The sequence below is a fragment of the Amphiura filiformis genome, chromosome 11, assembly GCF_039555335.1.
Source record: "Amphiura filiformis chromosome 11, Afil_fr2py, whole genome shotgun sequence".
Taxonomy (NCBI): domain Eukaryota; kingdom Metazoa; phylum Echinodermata; class Ophiuroidea; order Amphilepidida; family Amphiuridae; genus Amphiura; species Amphiura filiformis.
In genome coordinates this window covers 8,692,256-8,708,308 of record NC_092638.1, presented here as the reverse complement: position 1 = coordinate 8,708,308, position 16,053 = coordinate 8,692,256, and the positions used below count along the sequence as shown (strand labels likewise).

Genomic DNA, 16,053 nt, shown 5'->3' with positions numbered 1-16,053 from the left:
TCGCAAATGACAAAGGAGGTCTTTTTGCAGTTATTGTACATTTTTTGAAACGTAATAATCGTATAATGAGCAGTTGCACAAGTGCAAATAATGCGCGCTGCTTCGCGCCGATTAACCCCATCAACAAGCGCACTACCCAATACCTATACCATTCTTGTAAGGATAATTATTTGAGTCGAACCTTTATCTTGGAAGCCTGGCTACGGGCCTGCTACGCCAAGCCGACGTGTTTCAGCATATTCCAGCATGATATTGCTGATCACTGCAGCTCAAGATACTATTAATGTATCATTTCGCACCATTTGGAGGAGCTGCTCAACACAGAACCCTCACTTTTGCACTGGTAAACCAAGCCAATTGGCCGTCAAAGTGATGTAATAATCGGATTAACTACCATAGCAATAGATGAATACAATTTTTGAATAGATCGCCCTGCACTACACGCAGGTTGCACTCACCACCTGTGTATGTCTGCAATCATAGATTGAATACAATGCCGCTTTTTTCAAAGATACTAATCTTACAGGTGCGAGAGATTAACACTTTTTGACATCTATGGTTCAATGCTACGGTACCGCGTGAACGTTGTAGTGCAGGGCGATCTATAACAATATCCATCGACTAACTAGCGTTCTGAGTGCATAAATGTTAAATATAATGAAAATTCTTACCAAGACTTTTAGTTTGCATTGTTCCTTCCCTGATAATATCGATTGTTCTGGGACCAGATCCCTCTTCTAAGATTAAGATAACATCAGTAGCGATGTCCCAATTGAATTTGGCTATCGATTAAAAAACAATAAACTGACAATGAGACAATTCTACATCGCATCGTCATGAATAGTAATAACAGATACTATTTGTTTATGATAAGCTTAAACTTGCTGAGTCAATTCCTCTATAGAAAACTATAGAAAAGGGACAATTATTTTCTTTCATAATGTAGACAGGGACGGTTTGTTTTTATTTTGTTTTGTTTTTGTATATAGACTTTACTATTTGCATTATCTACCAAATAATGCCAAAAAATATCTTTTTACCATTTTTAGCTTTAAAAAGGGTAATTTTTAGTCAATAATTGGCTTTATTTGGTCAAAACAATATTTCAAAAATTAAGGCCAATATCCAAAAAAAGCACTATTTTTTTAAAATCTTGCATGAATAATTAAGAAGCACATTAATTTAATAAATGCATTTCTAGAGTGCACAGCGACGTTAAATTAACATTTAACGGAGAAATGTATTTATTTGTTTGGTGAATAATTAAACTATATTTGCATTAAATGAATGGAAATTCGTATCTCGGATAACTAAGTAAGCTTTCTTTTGTTCAAATGAAGATGGATATTAATTTCAGACTGAAATTAATGATACTTACAGTCGTTATCTGTTATAGTCATCGTCAGAGGTAACCCAGCACCTACTCCGCTGCATGCAGCAGGTGTAAGTCGGTCCAAAGTGACTTGAAATGTCTCAGATTGCTCGAAACATTCATCATCATTGATAGACACGGCATGAGTCTGAGAATTGGTTGTTGACGAGAATTGCAATGTGGTGGCAAGGTTGCTGTAGTCATAGGATGTGGCTCCATTTTGCGCAGTATCGGTGAAGGTAAGAGCTGCAAGAAACAATCCAAGGGAAACGAAGAGTTTTAAAAATCATGATAGTATTATTTTTCAACCTTTTTTATTGTTGAATAAAACAATAACTTTGTGTTTTGCACTATCTTATCAAATAATGATTCATCTAACTACGAAAGGAAAAGAAATTTACCCTCCTAACACTGGGATAAAAATTGACAAATGGCATGAAACAAAAACCACATCGCACACTAACTAAATTTCAAGTTGTTCAGTGTGACTCAAGATCGTCCATATGGTCTATGAATGTCACAGTGTTCTGAGCATGGAGGTAGTAGCATGTTCTGAGTATTGGTGGACGAATAGAATGGTATTGTTGGCCAGAATTGTTGTAGTCAGCAGAAGTTGCATCAGCATCGACAAATGAAAATGAGCTATAAATTTGGTAAATGTTAATAAGTGAGGACAAGTTATAGTAATTAGAAAGTATACAAGAGGTAACGGGTTGAAACAAACGTCGCACAAGTACACAATTTACTCTCGATGTCAGGAAATACAGAACTAGATACTTTGAATTACGTGTTGAAAATATTGTTCTGTTTTGCCAGCTGAAACGTACCTCAATCATAATTCCCTGGGAATAAAAGCAAGAATCAGAAAGCATAGACTGACATGACTGAAATTAGTCTCTGTAAAAATATTTGATGTGGTTGTTCTAGCATAAACAAAAAATCCTAAGATGTCTATTTTGGCCATTTTTTAAAAACATTTGTGGATTATGAATTGTAACTTTATTACCAGTTACATTGAATTAAAGGATTAGAATATTGTGCTTATTAACGCTTTTCCCCAAAAACTTCGATGTCAAAAACCAATGAAAATTTTTTTTTCAAATCGACATTTCTCTCCAACTAGACACGCTAAACATAAGTATTGCAACATCCTAACGATTCTACATTATGTATGTCAAGATTCCTTCCATGAAACAGTTGATATTAGCCTATTTACACGGCGAAAAGTTGTTCAATTTGGTGGTAATATACTCAAGCTACAAGAGCTAACAATAATGGAAGTGCAAGAAATCGTCTAACACATGCGGAGATGGTTTGGCTTTTGGTAAAGAGAATACCTTGAAGGCTTTATCATCCTGTCAGAGGCTTTCTCCAGTTCTGTTCACCTGGATATTCAGTGGTCCAGTACCTCATTGATGGTAGTCGCAGGTGTAGGTATTGTATAAATGTAATACTTACTAAGGCAGAGGCCTTCTCCAGTTCTGTTAACCTGTGCCATTACCCTCATTGATGGAATTGATGGTAGTCGCAGGTGTTGATATGTATGAGTGATATACAGTAAAGATTCGCCTAATGGTGCATATGGGCTCCCTTGACATAACTGGAATGTAAGGCACAAATGACCAGTATATAAGGGCACGGACCCTTAATTCTTGTTGGGATTATCAGAGGAAGGAGTCTTTTATGAATTTACCCTAATGCAAAGGAGCCCATGTACGCCATAATGCGAATCTTTACGGTAATACTTACTAGCGCTTCCATCGTGTGAGACGCCTTCACCAGTTCTGTCCCTTTGGATTATTAGGTATTCCATTTATCAATGATGGTAATCGCAGGTGTAGAAATTGTGTGAGTAATATAATACTTACTTGCGCTTCCATTCTGACCACCTCAATATTCAGTGGTCCATTACCCTCATTGATGGTAGTCATAGGTGTAGATATGTATGAGTGATATAACACTTACTAGCGCTTCGTCCATCTTGTGAGATGCCTTCTCCAGTTCTATCCATATCTGTATAAAACCCTCATTGATGGTAGTCACATGTGTAGATATATATGTATAAGGTTAAGTCATATAATAAATTTACTTACTAGCGCTTCCATCTTGTGAAGTTGTGACACGCCTTCACCAGTTCTGTCCATCTGTATAAAACCCTTATTGATGGTAGTCACATGTGTAGATATGTATAAGTCATATAATACTTACTAGCGCTTCCATCTTGTGAGGTGCCTTCTCCCGTTCTAACCACCTGGATATTCAGTGGTCCGTCATCCTCATCGATGTTGGTAGTTGCAGGTGTAGATATGGAGTATGTCACGGCTGTTCAGAAGTTAAAGTTTCCATGTTAATAAAACTGTTAATGTCAATATTAAAGATGGGTGGTAACACATGATGTTTTCTACATGAGGACCCAAACATTTTTATTCCAAGTTTTTTTTAGTTAAATTGCTCCAGCGCTTTGGATTCTAGAAGCAAACATGACTTGTGTATCACATAGGCTCGTAAAAGAGTACATGACTTGCGGGGTGGTAAGCACCAAACTACTCTCTGGTTTTTATACCACCTGCATTTTGATGGGTTATAAAGTGGAGGAAGGATGAGGCTGTCAATCGGGTCACACACCTTTAAAAGAAAGAAAATCATTTTCTTATAGATCTTACAAGATGTGTGTATTTTCGTAAATAATCGTAATTAGGATAGCTCTGAGAAAATTCATGTCTTATACAAGTTTTACAATAAAATTGGTGCGTTTGGTATAAAACTTTAATTTATATATTACATTGGAGATGCTTGCGGCTTCACGAGACTACGATTTTCTGCAATGAATAATTCTTGAGCTACCACCCCTTTGTCCGGCTCGCCCACGCACAGATTATTAATTATACGTCTGATTAACATTGAGTGATGCCTGTTTTACTACCCCCATTAGTCAGAGCCCCAAGCCCAAAAAATTGAGGTAGGTTACCTTGAAAGAACTTTTTGTGAACCAGTAGATATTGATAGTCTGGAACCTCAGGATTATGAATTTAGTCTTCTTTTTCGGCAAGTTTGCCAAAAAAATAAAATAGATATGGCCCAATAATGATGACGTCATCAAATGTTGGTGAAAAAAATCAAAATTCATCATTTTTGTTTCTTACATATTGGAAAGGATAAAACATTTATCTTTCCATTCCAATTAATTTGGAACCAATGTGATACACCAATTTTGTTTTTAAGGAGCTTTTAATTTTATTTTCCCCGTTGACTTCTGGGTTTTTTTTTTCAAGACTTAAAACATTGGCTATTTTCTCTGGTATACCTAATATATTAACCAAATGATCAATCTTTTTAACTATTTTCTTATACATGTAGATGTTCTAAGTAAGAAAAGACATATTTGATTTCAAAATATACACAATTATGACCTCTATTGGACAAAATATGATGACGTCATCAAATCCCGACTCCAACTGTCCGAACTATTTTTTAATGCTTAAAAAGATAGCTAGCATCATTATCCTTCATTTTAAAACATGTTAAAACTTAAAACTGAATTGGTTTTAAAAAGTTCTTTCAAGGTAACCTCCAGTTTTAGAACTTTTTTTGATGTCTGGGGCTCTGAGTAACACAACAACACAAGAAGGTAATTATTCAATACAATAATATAGTTACGATGGCAGACTTGCTTCCAATAGAATAAGTACAATTATGTTTTAGTGTTTCGCAACACAAATTTTACGTAACCAACCCGTAGTTTTAGAGGCCTAAACATCAAATCCAATGTGTATCAGGGGCCAAAGCTGGCCAAGACCATGATGTTTCGTTTTTGTACATGGCAGGTACGTATTATTGGGGTATCATGTGAGTTCCCTGGCCTGCTAAGTGAAAGCTTTTCCGCATGATTTAAATGCCCAAATTGTGTGTTCTGACTTGTTGCCTAGCTTGCTTTAGCCATTAGGTTTCACTGCCTGAACAGAATTGATCATGTCTCACCTCCTTTTTCGACCAATTCGACGGTAATAACTCTTATAGTGAGAGATCAACATTTAACAACAAATTGCCCCAGGCAATACTCACTTCCTAGGAACTACACAAGGTCATTTTTATGTAACTCTGTGAGCCATGTGTGTCATATACTACCTCTAGCTATAATGACAGCCTGGTGATCTGGTCAATTCATTGACAGATACTAACCTCAGGTATCCAATTTCTGATCAATTCTCTTCAGGTAGTGAAACGTAATGCAAACAAATAATATGCACATACCATCGTCATCCTCTATTTCAACCGTAGTTGAGCACCGAGTGTCTAAAATACCACCAACAATATTAGTCAGGTAGACGTTGAAGGATTCAGTAGATTCACAAATGTTATCATTGGTAATTTGGACAGTGACTGTGTCCGATTGGGTATCAGTTCCACTGATCTTGATTTCCTTAGCAACACTTGGCTGTACTGCAGTAAAGTCGCCACGAGTCTGGTCAGTGTAATAATCTGTAAAACAAATTTCAAAACTGAACCTACTGTGTTCTCGGTGATAGCATACCGAAACTTTAAGTCAAGATTCGGGAAAGCAGGTATGATACTTTGTCAGTGGTATGTTTATACCCGGGGCCGGGGGTACATCATAAATTTTCGGTGGGTATGTTCCCCCGGAATTTTGAGGTGGTGGGTCTTTGTGAGCTGACGGTGTACTGGTAAAAGGGGCTCTTTTGGTGCTGCCAACAAGTAAAAGGAGGTCTTTTGGAGCTGCAAACAGTCAAAATCAAGAGTATTTCTTGGCTTTCTGGTTGAAAATTGCCTGAAAACCCCAGAAATGTGAGGAATGGGCTATTTAGGGGCCTTTTAGTGGTGAAATTATCAAAGTCGTGGATTTTTCGGAGCTCTGTTTTGTTCAAATTAAGGGGGTCTTTCGGACCTGCGAAATCCAAAATCGTAGAGAACGTAGCCGTAGCCGTATGGTAATTTTTGTTAAGTGCCATCCCAGCAAACACAAAACGTTTTAAAAACGTTTTCAACAGGTTGTATTTTGGGTTTTGTTTTTGGTAAAAATATTTTAATAACATTAAATGTCGGATTATATAACGGTTATGAAAATGTTTTAAAAAGTTTTGTATGAAAACACCCTGCAACAATATTTTTTAAATGTTTTCAAAATGTTATTCTAAAATATTTTTGGCAAACATTTTTTCCAAATATTTTGTCAACACTTAAATAACATTATGTTAGAATATTTTCAGTGAGTTATCAAAAATGTTTTTTAAATGTTATGAAAACGTTTTATGCCCTTTATATACCCTTTTTATAACCCGACATTTAAACGTTTTATGGCAAACTTTTCTAAACTTTTGTGAATGATGGCGAAAACATTTTGTCACGCATTTTGTGTTTGCTGGGATAGGAATCTCGACAATCTTGCATTCGGTAAACTGTTCAATCAATCAAAGCGAATCTTTTGAAACAAAAACTTCAATCCTTGGATAATCATCCTAAATAGTAACTATAATGAAAGTTGGAAACAAAAAACAATAGTTCGCGTCTGACGATCCTGTCAATTCAAATTCCAATACGGCTCCGTCCATGATTGGTTATCATCGCGTAACTAAGGAAAACACCGCCCTAGTTACGCGATGCTAACCAATCACGAGTCGTTGGAGTTTGATTGACAGGATCGCCAGACGCTAACTTTTTTTTTTATTTCTGAGTTTCATTATACCATCAGGTATCCGATATTTTCTTTCCAACACGTGCATCGATACAAACCTCAGATATCCAAATATGTTTTAACATGGTGGGTTGGTTATACCACGAATCAATGGGTTACAAAATATCTTTTGTGTTCGTATCTTACCTACATAAGTACATGTCCTTCTACTTCCTGTTCGTGTTAAGGAAAGCGTCACATCACCAGTGCTAACATCCTCCACGACTGACTGTTGCTCGTTGGTAAAATACACCTTAGTTTCCTGATCAATTGGAACTACAAAATAAAGCCGGTTAAAATCATTAAAATGGATTATTTCAAATGCCGGTATGGACTCTCTTCAAATATGTTGAAGTTAATTCTTTTAATCAGCAATTGTTCATAGTTCAATATAGCCATATAGCACTAATAATGACACAATGTAAATTTATGTATTTTGCATAACCATGAACAATTTCAAGTGCCCCTTTTTTGTACGTGGATAATACATGTTGAAATAAAAGTGACCCGGGTAACATACTAATTATGTGCTTCGTTGTAAACTTACTAATCATGTTCTACTCTTGGTGTAAAATATTTTTCTGTTAAATTACTTTGCATACTCGTTATCATTTTTGATGAATGCCGAATAGCTATTCGTCTGTTTATTGAAATCATGTTATCTTGAATTTAGGACACTGGTCAGTTCACAAGCAACGTGAACTATAAACCTGTATGCTGTCCACTGTAGCATTTTTATAGTACAATCAAAGGATCACTCCTTTTCACAGACAAAGACAACATAACAAGCATTTTTATAATATTGAAATACTCGATTATATAGTTAAATTAAATCATATAGTTACCATCATCTCCAAATACCGTCACATCACACAAATAGAATTCAGTGGCATCATTATCTGGTAGTATATACACATATTGGCCGTAAGTACCCGGAGGACATGTTACCTCAATCAAGTTGTCTTGATCGTTGCCGTTTCCGATGTCGCTAACCATTTCGATGTCTGCATCACATACATGGTTACTTGTGATGTCGTCCTGTCTACATGAGCCAACATACACGCGGGCATTGTTCAACGTGTCCGCTGTGTTTAAAAAAAGATGCGCAAATTAATATTTCATTAATGCTATTATTGTTATATAATTAAAGTTTAAATCGTGAATCTTTATTTTTCCACATCATCAACATCAAACAACAACAAAATATAAGTATATGAAAATACACGAAAGAAACAAACAAAATGACAAGTAAAATGACATGCCGGAGGAGATGATTAAAGGCCAATAAGCCTTTTTGAGTATAGCAGGCACAAAGGGAGAGGGCGTACTGTGATTTGGGTGATCATTTGTCAGCTGAGAAAGCATACAAAAGATTACCCAAATCAAAGTACGCCCTCTCCTTTTGTGCCCGCCATACTTCAATAAGCCTTGAGGCCAGAAGCGGTAATCCTCTTAAACAACTATCACAAACAAGATTATTTTAATGTTTACGTCACCTCATATGAATCAAACATCAATGACACGACATAAACATGAACAATATCAGTATAAATGTAATGTTATGCGATCAAGCAAAATCAGTCGGAACTAGGAAATATTAAATTTTCAGTTTCTTATAGGATAGTAAAAAGAATTTAATAAGCTACATTTTGCACAAAAAACCCCATTGAAATTGAACAACCAGTTCCAAAGCTATGATCAATTCAAGAGTTTCCAAAACAACAGGAAACAAAAGGAAATATTTCCTTTGTTTGGCTATATCTCAAAATCAATATTTCCGATTTCCGACTGATTTTGTTTGATCGCAGCACACACCGTCATCGTCCCTATATCTTCGTGTTAAAAATACCGTGATAGTACGATGAATCCTCACGTTTTTCAACAGCTACGCATGGTGATTTTGTTCGAGATAGGCCGAGCGACTCAGGCTAAGCATACAATTTGAGATTTTGAGAGCCTGTCACACTGTTTCTATTCTATGTTTTTACGATTTTCGCATGATCAGTATATGGCTGGCCGTAACCGCCACAACGTGGAGCTGCTACGCGTAGCTTACTTTTCGCTTCGCGGAGCTAAATTGACCAATCATGTTAGATCTTTTCATTACGCGGAGCCAGTGGATGCATCCTCGTTCCAGAGAGAAAAAACTCTTGCCAAAATTAATGTTTACTATGGGGATTTTAAATGAATCGAATGTAAATAAACCACGACCAGTTGTACAGGATCAATACCATTGTTTGATTAGTGTATAGTCAATGTTACCTTGCATGCATGTGTCATGTGTGTGGGGTGTTTGTTTGTTTGTTTGTTTGTCTACTGTGTCAGGCCAGGATCACTGACACCCACCACGGTACTGATACTGTCATACTATCACGGTGATCATATTGTTGAATGTTGTTGACTTTAAAATAATCATGATGCAGTCATGTCTACAGTAGAATTCACCACGACCTTTGAAGGACTTAAAACCCATTAAAAGCTATTAAACCAAGATAACACTCAATGAAAACAGCTCAACTATGTTACATCAGATCTTCTCTGGTTAAATACACACTGCACTTCTTGTGTCTGTTTTACCTGTGCAATGAGCTGGTATTATAGTTTCAGTTGGGTGAACGATTATAAAGCGAATGCAAGGTAACAATACTGTGTGGGCTTTTGTTTACGAAATGAGACAATAGTCTGCTTATTGTTAACAGCGTTCTTGAAAATGAGAAGCATAATGGTTTGCAGACTTAACACGGTTTAGAAATAATATTTTTTGGTGTTATCTGTCGTTTACATATCCTTCCTAAAACACAAAAGTACCAATATTTCCAAACACCTAAATTAGCTAAAAATTTAGGACATGTTACAAAACTATATTTTCTAGAATTTCAGAGAATACTTTAAATATTGGCCGGTTATTTTTTACACAGTGAAGCAACTAGGCAATGGCCTATACTTCTAACATACACTATTATTTTGTAGAGGTCACGCGTCAATGGTGAGCGCACTGAGTATTGTGTATAGGAAAACGGACAGTAACTACAGTATGTATGGCCTACTACTAGTATATAAAGTAAATCCGAACTGGTTTGCTGAAGGTCGAATTCCGCAGGCCACGCCGCGCAAGTTGTACAAATTAGCTCCCGGCGATACACTGCAAATCGCAGAATTGTGTGCATGGTTTACCACCACTCTGCCTAGCTATAAAAAAATGTACAATACTGTATGACTTTTTTATGACTTCATGTCCATCTTAATAATAAGTCGGTTCGTACTTTTCATAAACTACTTTTTGAATCATAACTTTCGTGACCGATGATATCTTGCAACTACGTGAAGCTCGTCTGGCAAATTCTTAATGAATAAATTCGCTTCACGTAATGAGTAAGTCGTACTTGATTGGTCAGTTTTACCACGGAATAGGCCTGGAAGCGGCACTAGAAATTAGCATGAAGCCGCATTCATATGTAAATAGCGTATTGTTATTTAAATTTGCGCCCAGACGTATTGAGGGCGACAGTCATGTTATCCAGACAGAGAATGTCTTGATGCGCCAGGCATGTCAAATTGCTGAGTGAATGTGTATAAATCCCCTTTCTGTATAGGTAATAAGCTAGTATATTTCGTGTTCCAGTTTGTTATAACCAAAAATAAGTATTATATTAAATATATTAAGTGTATAAACTTTGAAGTTGACGTGAATTTGAAGTGCAGAGCTCCAAATCTAGCTAAATCGTGTAGTGTGAAATTATGCTGTGTGACCCCATCTGCGTGGTAGAATTATATTCATAAAACATTGAATTTAACATATAATATGGGCAGCCAACCACGATTTATCAGCATTTAAAAGATATATTAATTAGGAAAGATAAATAATCAATAATACAAATGTCAATTTAACTAGTAAACAAGTCTGAAATCTTAAAATGTTGCCACGTGATTTCCCGAACACATGATATTTCAACACGTGACCATTCAGATTTACCGTAAGTATTTAGAGTATGGTACACGGCTTGCAGGCAACTGTGTATTTCTTTACCTCCGTATAAAATCAATAATTCATGCAGGGAGCCAAGTAACATTCTGTCTGCTTAGTGCAGATTGTATTTTATTTTACTTGAGAGCATAATAGAAATACATAAAGACGAATAAGGCGCCATGATGGAAAGCTATGGAAGGTCAGGTCGGGTATCAAAGGTTATTTTAACTTCAAATACTACTTGTGTTTCACACCTTGCCTCTGTCACGTATTTCCTTCATATTATTGACTTCAAGTCCTAATTTTGACTTTGCTATTGCAAAATGTCATTTCATATCAAATTAGTAGACTTTCTTTGAAAGAACATATCACTGGTGCCTGATGGGAATACCCGTCCGCCATATTTCATTAAACTGGATCGTTTTCGCGTGATTTGTGCCCAGATGTATTGGGGGCGCGCTATACTCTCATTGAACAGGCAAAGTTCGCAAAACTAACAACGTTGTTATTTGCCAATATTAATTAACATGATCCAAGGGGTCGAACATGAATTATTCATAACGGATCGATAACTGGCCTCACTTTCTAGCTAGTAAACCAGCGGAATTTTCCATAGGTTTTGCGTTGCTAATAGAACAACCGTGAATTTAGTGTCACCCCCTTGGTTTTACCTCCGAGTAATGAAAAACTCTAACATGATTGGTCAATTTAGCAAAAAGTCAGCTACGCATAGAAGCGCCACGCTGTGGCGGTTGCGGCCTACCATATTAGTATCCCATATGATATTTCTATTGCAAGAAAATTTTATTTGTTGTCAGGTAAATCACAGGTTTTATTTTAAATACACTAACTGGAAATTAAATACACTAATTAGTGAGGACCGGTATTTTGCTGTGGATATGTTTAACTGCAATTTTGCAGTAAAACATTTGAAATCCTGGGTAAAAATTGTGATAAATTCAACTCTTTGAGAAAATAATTATATAAAGGAATGCATGTAAAATCCAGGTGTAATACAATGTACATTATTGACACACTATCACTCTCTTTATCTACGTCAATAATAGAATATCGATTTCAATCGAATTGAATACGTTGCTCCATTTTGAGTTTGTAGTTGACTACTAAGCGACCTAAGCGATCGATTGCTAGCCAATCAGATAGAACTCCTTTTCTTGCATTCGGTGAAATACCACTCGCACGTCGCTCACCAACGGAGTATTGAATTTATATTTATCGTATAGGGCGTCGACACTGTGCATCACATTATAAGCAAACAAACATCTGGTTATAAAAATAAAACATTACTCTGAAGAAGCATGTACATGAAATTTATAACCAAGTTTGATTCATTAAATGTGTCTTAAATTGCTTTCTGAATAAGCTGAAAATTAAATATTGATAGCATTTTTTAATTCAATCATGGTCGGTGCCCCCACCCTCCCCTCCGTGGTAATTGGGGACATCGACCTGATGGGGGGGGGGGGGGCACAAGCCGTTTTTCAGCTAGTTTTGCGATTCTAAATTTTCAAATCGATTGGGGCCACTGAATATAAGTATAGTCTAGTAAGATTGGTGTCTCACTTACGATTAAAGGTACTACTAATAATAGTAGCCATCCTATCAAGTACAGGGTATATGATGACATTTCTGACGTCAAACTCCCGTCCTAGATCGATCTTCATCCAGTTATCTCCGTTTGAATCAGCCTCTTTTGTTTGAAAAAAAAAGAAGAACGAAACAATTATCTTTAAGGGATGAAAACAAAACTCGACCGGCGGTTGACCGCCGGTTCCGTCCTGTTCCATCATGTTTCTATTAATTGTTCTAAACAAAAAATAAAACAATATAGAAACCGGACTGAACCGGCGGTCAATCGCCGGTCGAGTTTTGATCATTTCATCCCTAAAGACAAAGCTATCGCTGTCGTAGTGCACGTTAGTAACCATTGGTTACTGCTCCAAGCCTGGGCTCATACACCTGTTCCGAATTTTGATATGCCATAGGCTTTGTGTTGTGATCATTTCGATCAGTGGTTCGTAACAAAGAAAGCGTGATCCAGTTGGCCTAGCAACGGTCATATTGTAACGTGCACTACGACAGCGAATTACGTTTTTAGTATCTTACATTCTAATAATAGGCCTACGTGTATGGCAAGCTAAGCGGCTCAGAACGTGGGACTAGCTACGCGCAGCTTCTTTCTCGTTACGTGCAGCATATTAACCAATCAGATTCGCGGTTTTAAACACGTGGAGCTGATGTAAACATCCTCTCTCACAAATATTACGTTGTTAATTTTTGTAAATGAAAATATCTGTAAAAAAAAAAAAAAAAATGGTATAGGTGCTATTAAAGTAATATCTGAACAGAATGATGATTGTTCTATATTTAGGGGGCTATCATTTTCTTCGGAAGGGGATCCCAAATATAGGGGTCATACTTTTTTGGTAAGTAAAATAAGGGGGAGGGGGGGTCATAAATTGATAATGACAAAATGTAGGGAGTCACAAGATGACTACAGATAGTGTTTATTGTATTCAAAAAGACTGATTTCAATACAATTTTAGCCTGTCTAGGGGGTACGGTGTATCGGTGGTGGGAGTCGGGGGTCATAACATTTTGATGCCGAAATAATGAGGGCCGCAATTTATTGACGCCGACTTTTGTAAATTTAGGAACCCCCCCGTTCCGAAAAAAATGATGACCCATTTTACCCTCTCCATATTTACACAGTGGCATGTGATATCGCTTTCCCTGCAATATCTTTACACAGCGCTTTACATCAGTAGTAGTTGTTGTTTGACCTTCATATCCCCTGCACCGCTAATACAGCCCGAGTATAAAGTTACTTGTTATTAAACACGGTGTAAACTTGGAAACACTAAATAAATATGCTTTGTGTCATTTTAGCCAGGCATTAGCAACATGTTCTCTTGACACGTGCTGTGATTTGGCCTCCTTTACCCGTTCGTTATCTATGCTAATTCCGTAAATTAATTACAAGATAATAATTGTGAAAGAGGATATCTATAACTATACTACGCGCAGCTAACGACCCAACCACGTGATTAAATTTGACTATTTTGATTGGTCAAACAGCTGCTCGTAACGAGAAAGAAGCTACGCGTAGCTGTTCCACGCTTTTGGCCCCCTTGGCTTGCCATATACGTGGCATTCGCAGTATTAAAGGAAGTCTCCGGCAATCATAACATTATGCCTTATATGTTAGAAAAATAATTATCAAGCACGAATCACATTGTTTTATTTAAAACAAACTCATATTGACCATAAAACGAATAAAAACAGTCGGCTCTCAACACGCGATATTCAAAATTCCCGCGCCGAAAATGTCTAAGTGCAATGACGTAATGGTTATTTGTGTTCAATTGTCGTCATCCTTCATTGTATTACTGGGACGTCATTGCACTCGGCGCCCGGGAATTTTGAATATCGCGTGTTGAGTAACGGATGTTTTTATTCGTTTTTATGGTCACTATGAGTTTGTTTTAAATAAAACCATGTGATTCGTGCTTGATAATTATTTTTTTAACATATAAGGAATAATGTTGTGATTGCCGGAGACTTCCTTTAAGTTGCTTGAATCATCGTCAACTTCTTATAGTGGTTGTGTGTGTGATCTATAGACTCCTCGAATGGGGTTTTGGTATGGGGCAGTTCCCGGGGGGTTCACTTCCATTGTGGCCTGTACACCATCCGCGATAATCAACTTTTGAAAAGCACCCTAAACAAGGATTTAACCGTTGGCTAAAACGATACCCTAAACAGGGATTTTATTCCTTGCATCAAATTTCATACCCTAAATTTCATTTCGGCGTATTAGCAATTGCAATTTTGATACCCTTTTTTCCAATTTTTCATGTTTTTGACACCCTAAACACGTTACGCGCGTATCGTGCATATCCACGAAAAACTACCCTTTTTACGCGTTTTCATTATCGCGGATGGTGTACAGGCCACAATGGGAGTGACCCCCGGGGGTTTGCACTGCTACCAGTAAACAGTTGACATTATGCATGGGATACTACAATGCATGATAGCAATTTAACCGGGTAGCTTTTGGCTGGAAAGTGTCAACGAACTTTATACAGGGTCAAATTTCAAACTCAAATTGCGTTAAAAACATACAAATATATTTCCCCGGTCATAAGGATTTAGGAAATATTTGGTGTGTAACGTTCTTGAGTTCAACGGTCAACGGCTACATCAACAAAAAGAGGGGTCAAACTGTTTGTTTTCATATAAGTGACCCCGGAGCTACGTCACTTCCGTGACGGCGTGACTTGGAGATGTTTTGTATGTAAAAAGAGACACATATATGATATAGGAGCTGACAAGTGCCTTATTTTGTAAGTTGTACGCAACTGTATATACTGTAAACGCATAAATAAATATCGACACGAGTGACAGGAGAAATTATTCTTGTTATATCATGTGAGGGCTAGTGATATATTGTTCCTTTGCATTGATTGATCGATAAATGTTCATTTTAGGGACAAGTAATAGGGTGAAGATTCGTTGTTTTAATTTAATTGATGACGAACACACTTCAAACAAGTGAAATATGCAATGTTAATAATTAACATGATTTATAGATATGATTTCAAACGTCAATGACCATTAGCATCATGAGTGCCACGGGCTAGCACGTGATCAATGGGAGCCGGCGCTATACACCTATCCGACTTCGCCATTACTGCGGTGTCCCCGATGTAAAACTGCGGTGTCCCGAGGTCGGGGGTTCTATCCATTATTTATTGTGTGCTATACAGAATTGTACCCGGAATTGTACACAACAGTGATATTCAATACACAATCATGAGTATTGAATTACGAATTAAATCTCCCGCTCTGGTACATCTGTGTTGCCGTCAATAGAGGGCCAAATACAGTAAACGCTTCTCGGATTGGTGTATACCATTATTGGTAACCTATAAACATGTGCAGGCTCACCCACTATATCATGTCTAGTATTAGCTACATTTCCCACAAGTAATCCTGGGAAGT

The 16,053-nt window shown here is 37.0% G+C and overlaps 1 protein-coding gene across 2 annotated transcripts in view; it reads right to left on the bottom strand.

The window, feature by feature from the left end:
- LOC140164314 (uncharacterized) overlaps positions 1–16,053 on the bottom strand; it is a 156,958-nt gene that overhangs the window by 118,423 nt on the left and 22,482 nt on the right. For both annotated transcript variants that reach the window (XM_072187587.1, XM_072187588.1), the window contains exons 7-13: positions 12,617–12,739; positions 7,907–8,146; positions 7,209–7,337; positions 5,624–5,851; positions 3,581–3,694; positions 1,379–1,618; positions 672–782 (exon numbers count right to left, since the gene is read on the bottom strand). In XM_072187587.1, the coding sequence (XP_072043688.1) occupies positions 672–782; positions 1,379–1,618; positions 3,581–3,694; positions 5,624–5,851; positions 7,209–7,337; positions 7,907–8,146; positions 12,617–12,739 (1,185 nt within the window). The remainder of the gene's footprint in view (positions 1–671; positions 783–1,378; positions 1,619–3,580; positions 3,695–5,623; positions 5,852–7,208; positions 7,338–7,906; positions 8,147–12,616; positions 12,740–16,053) is intronic.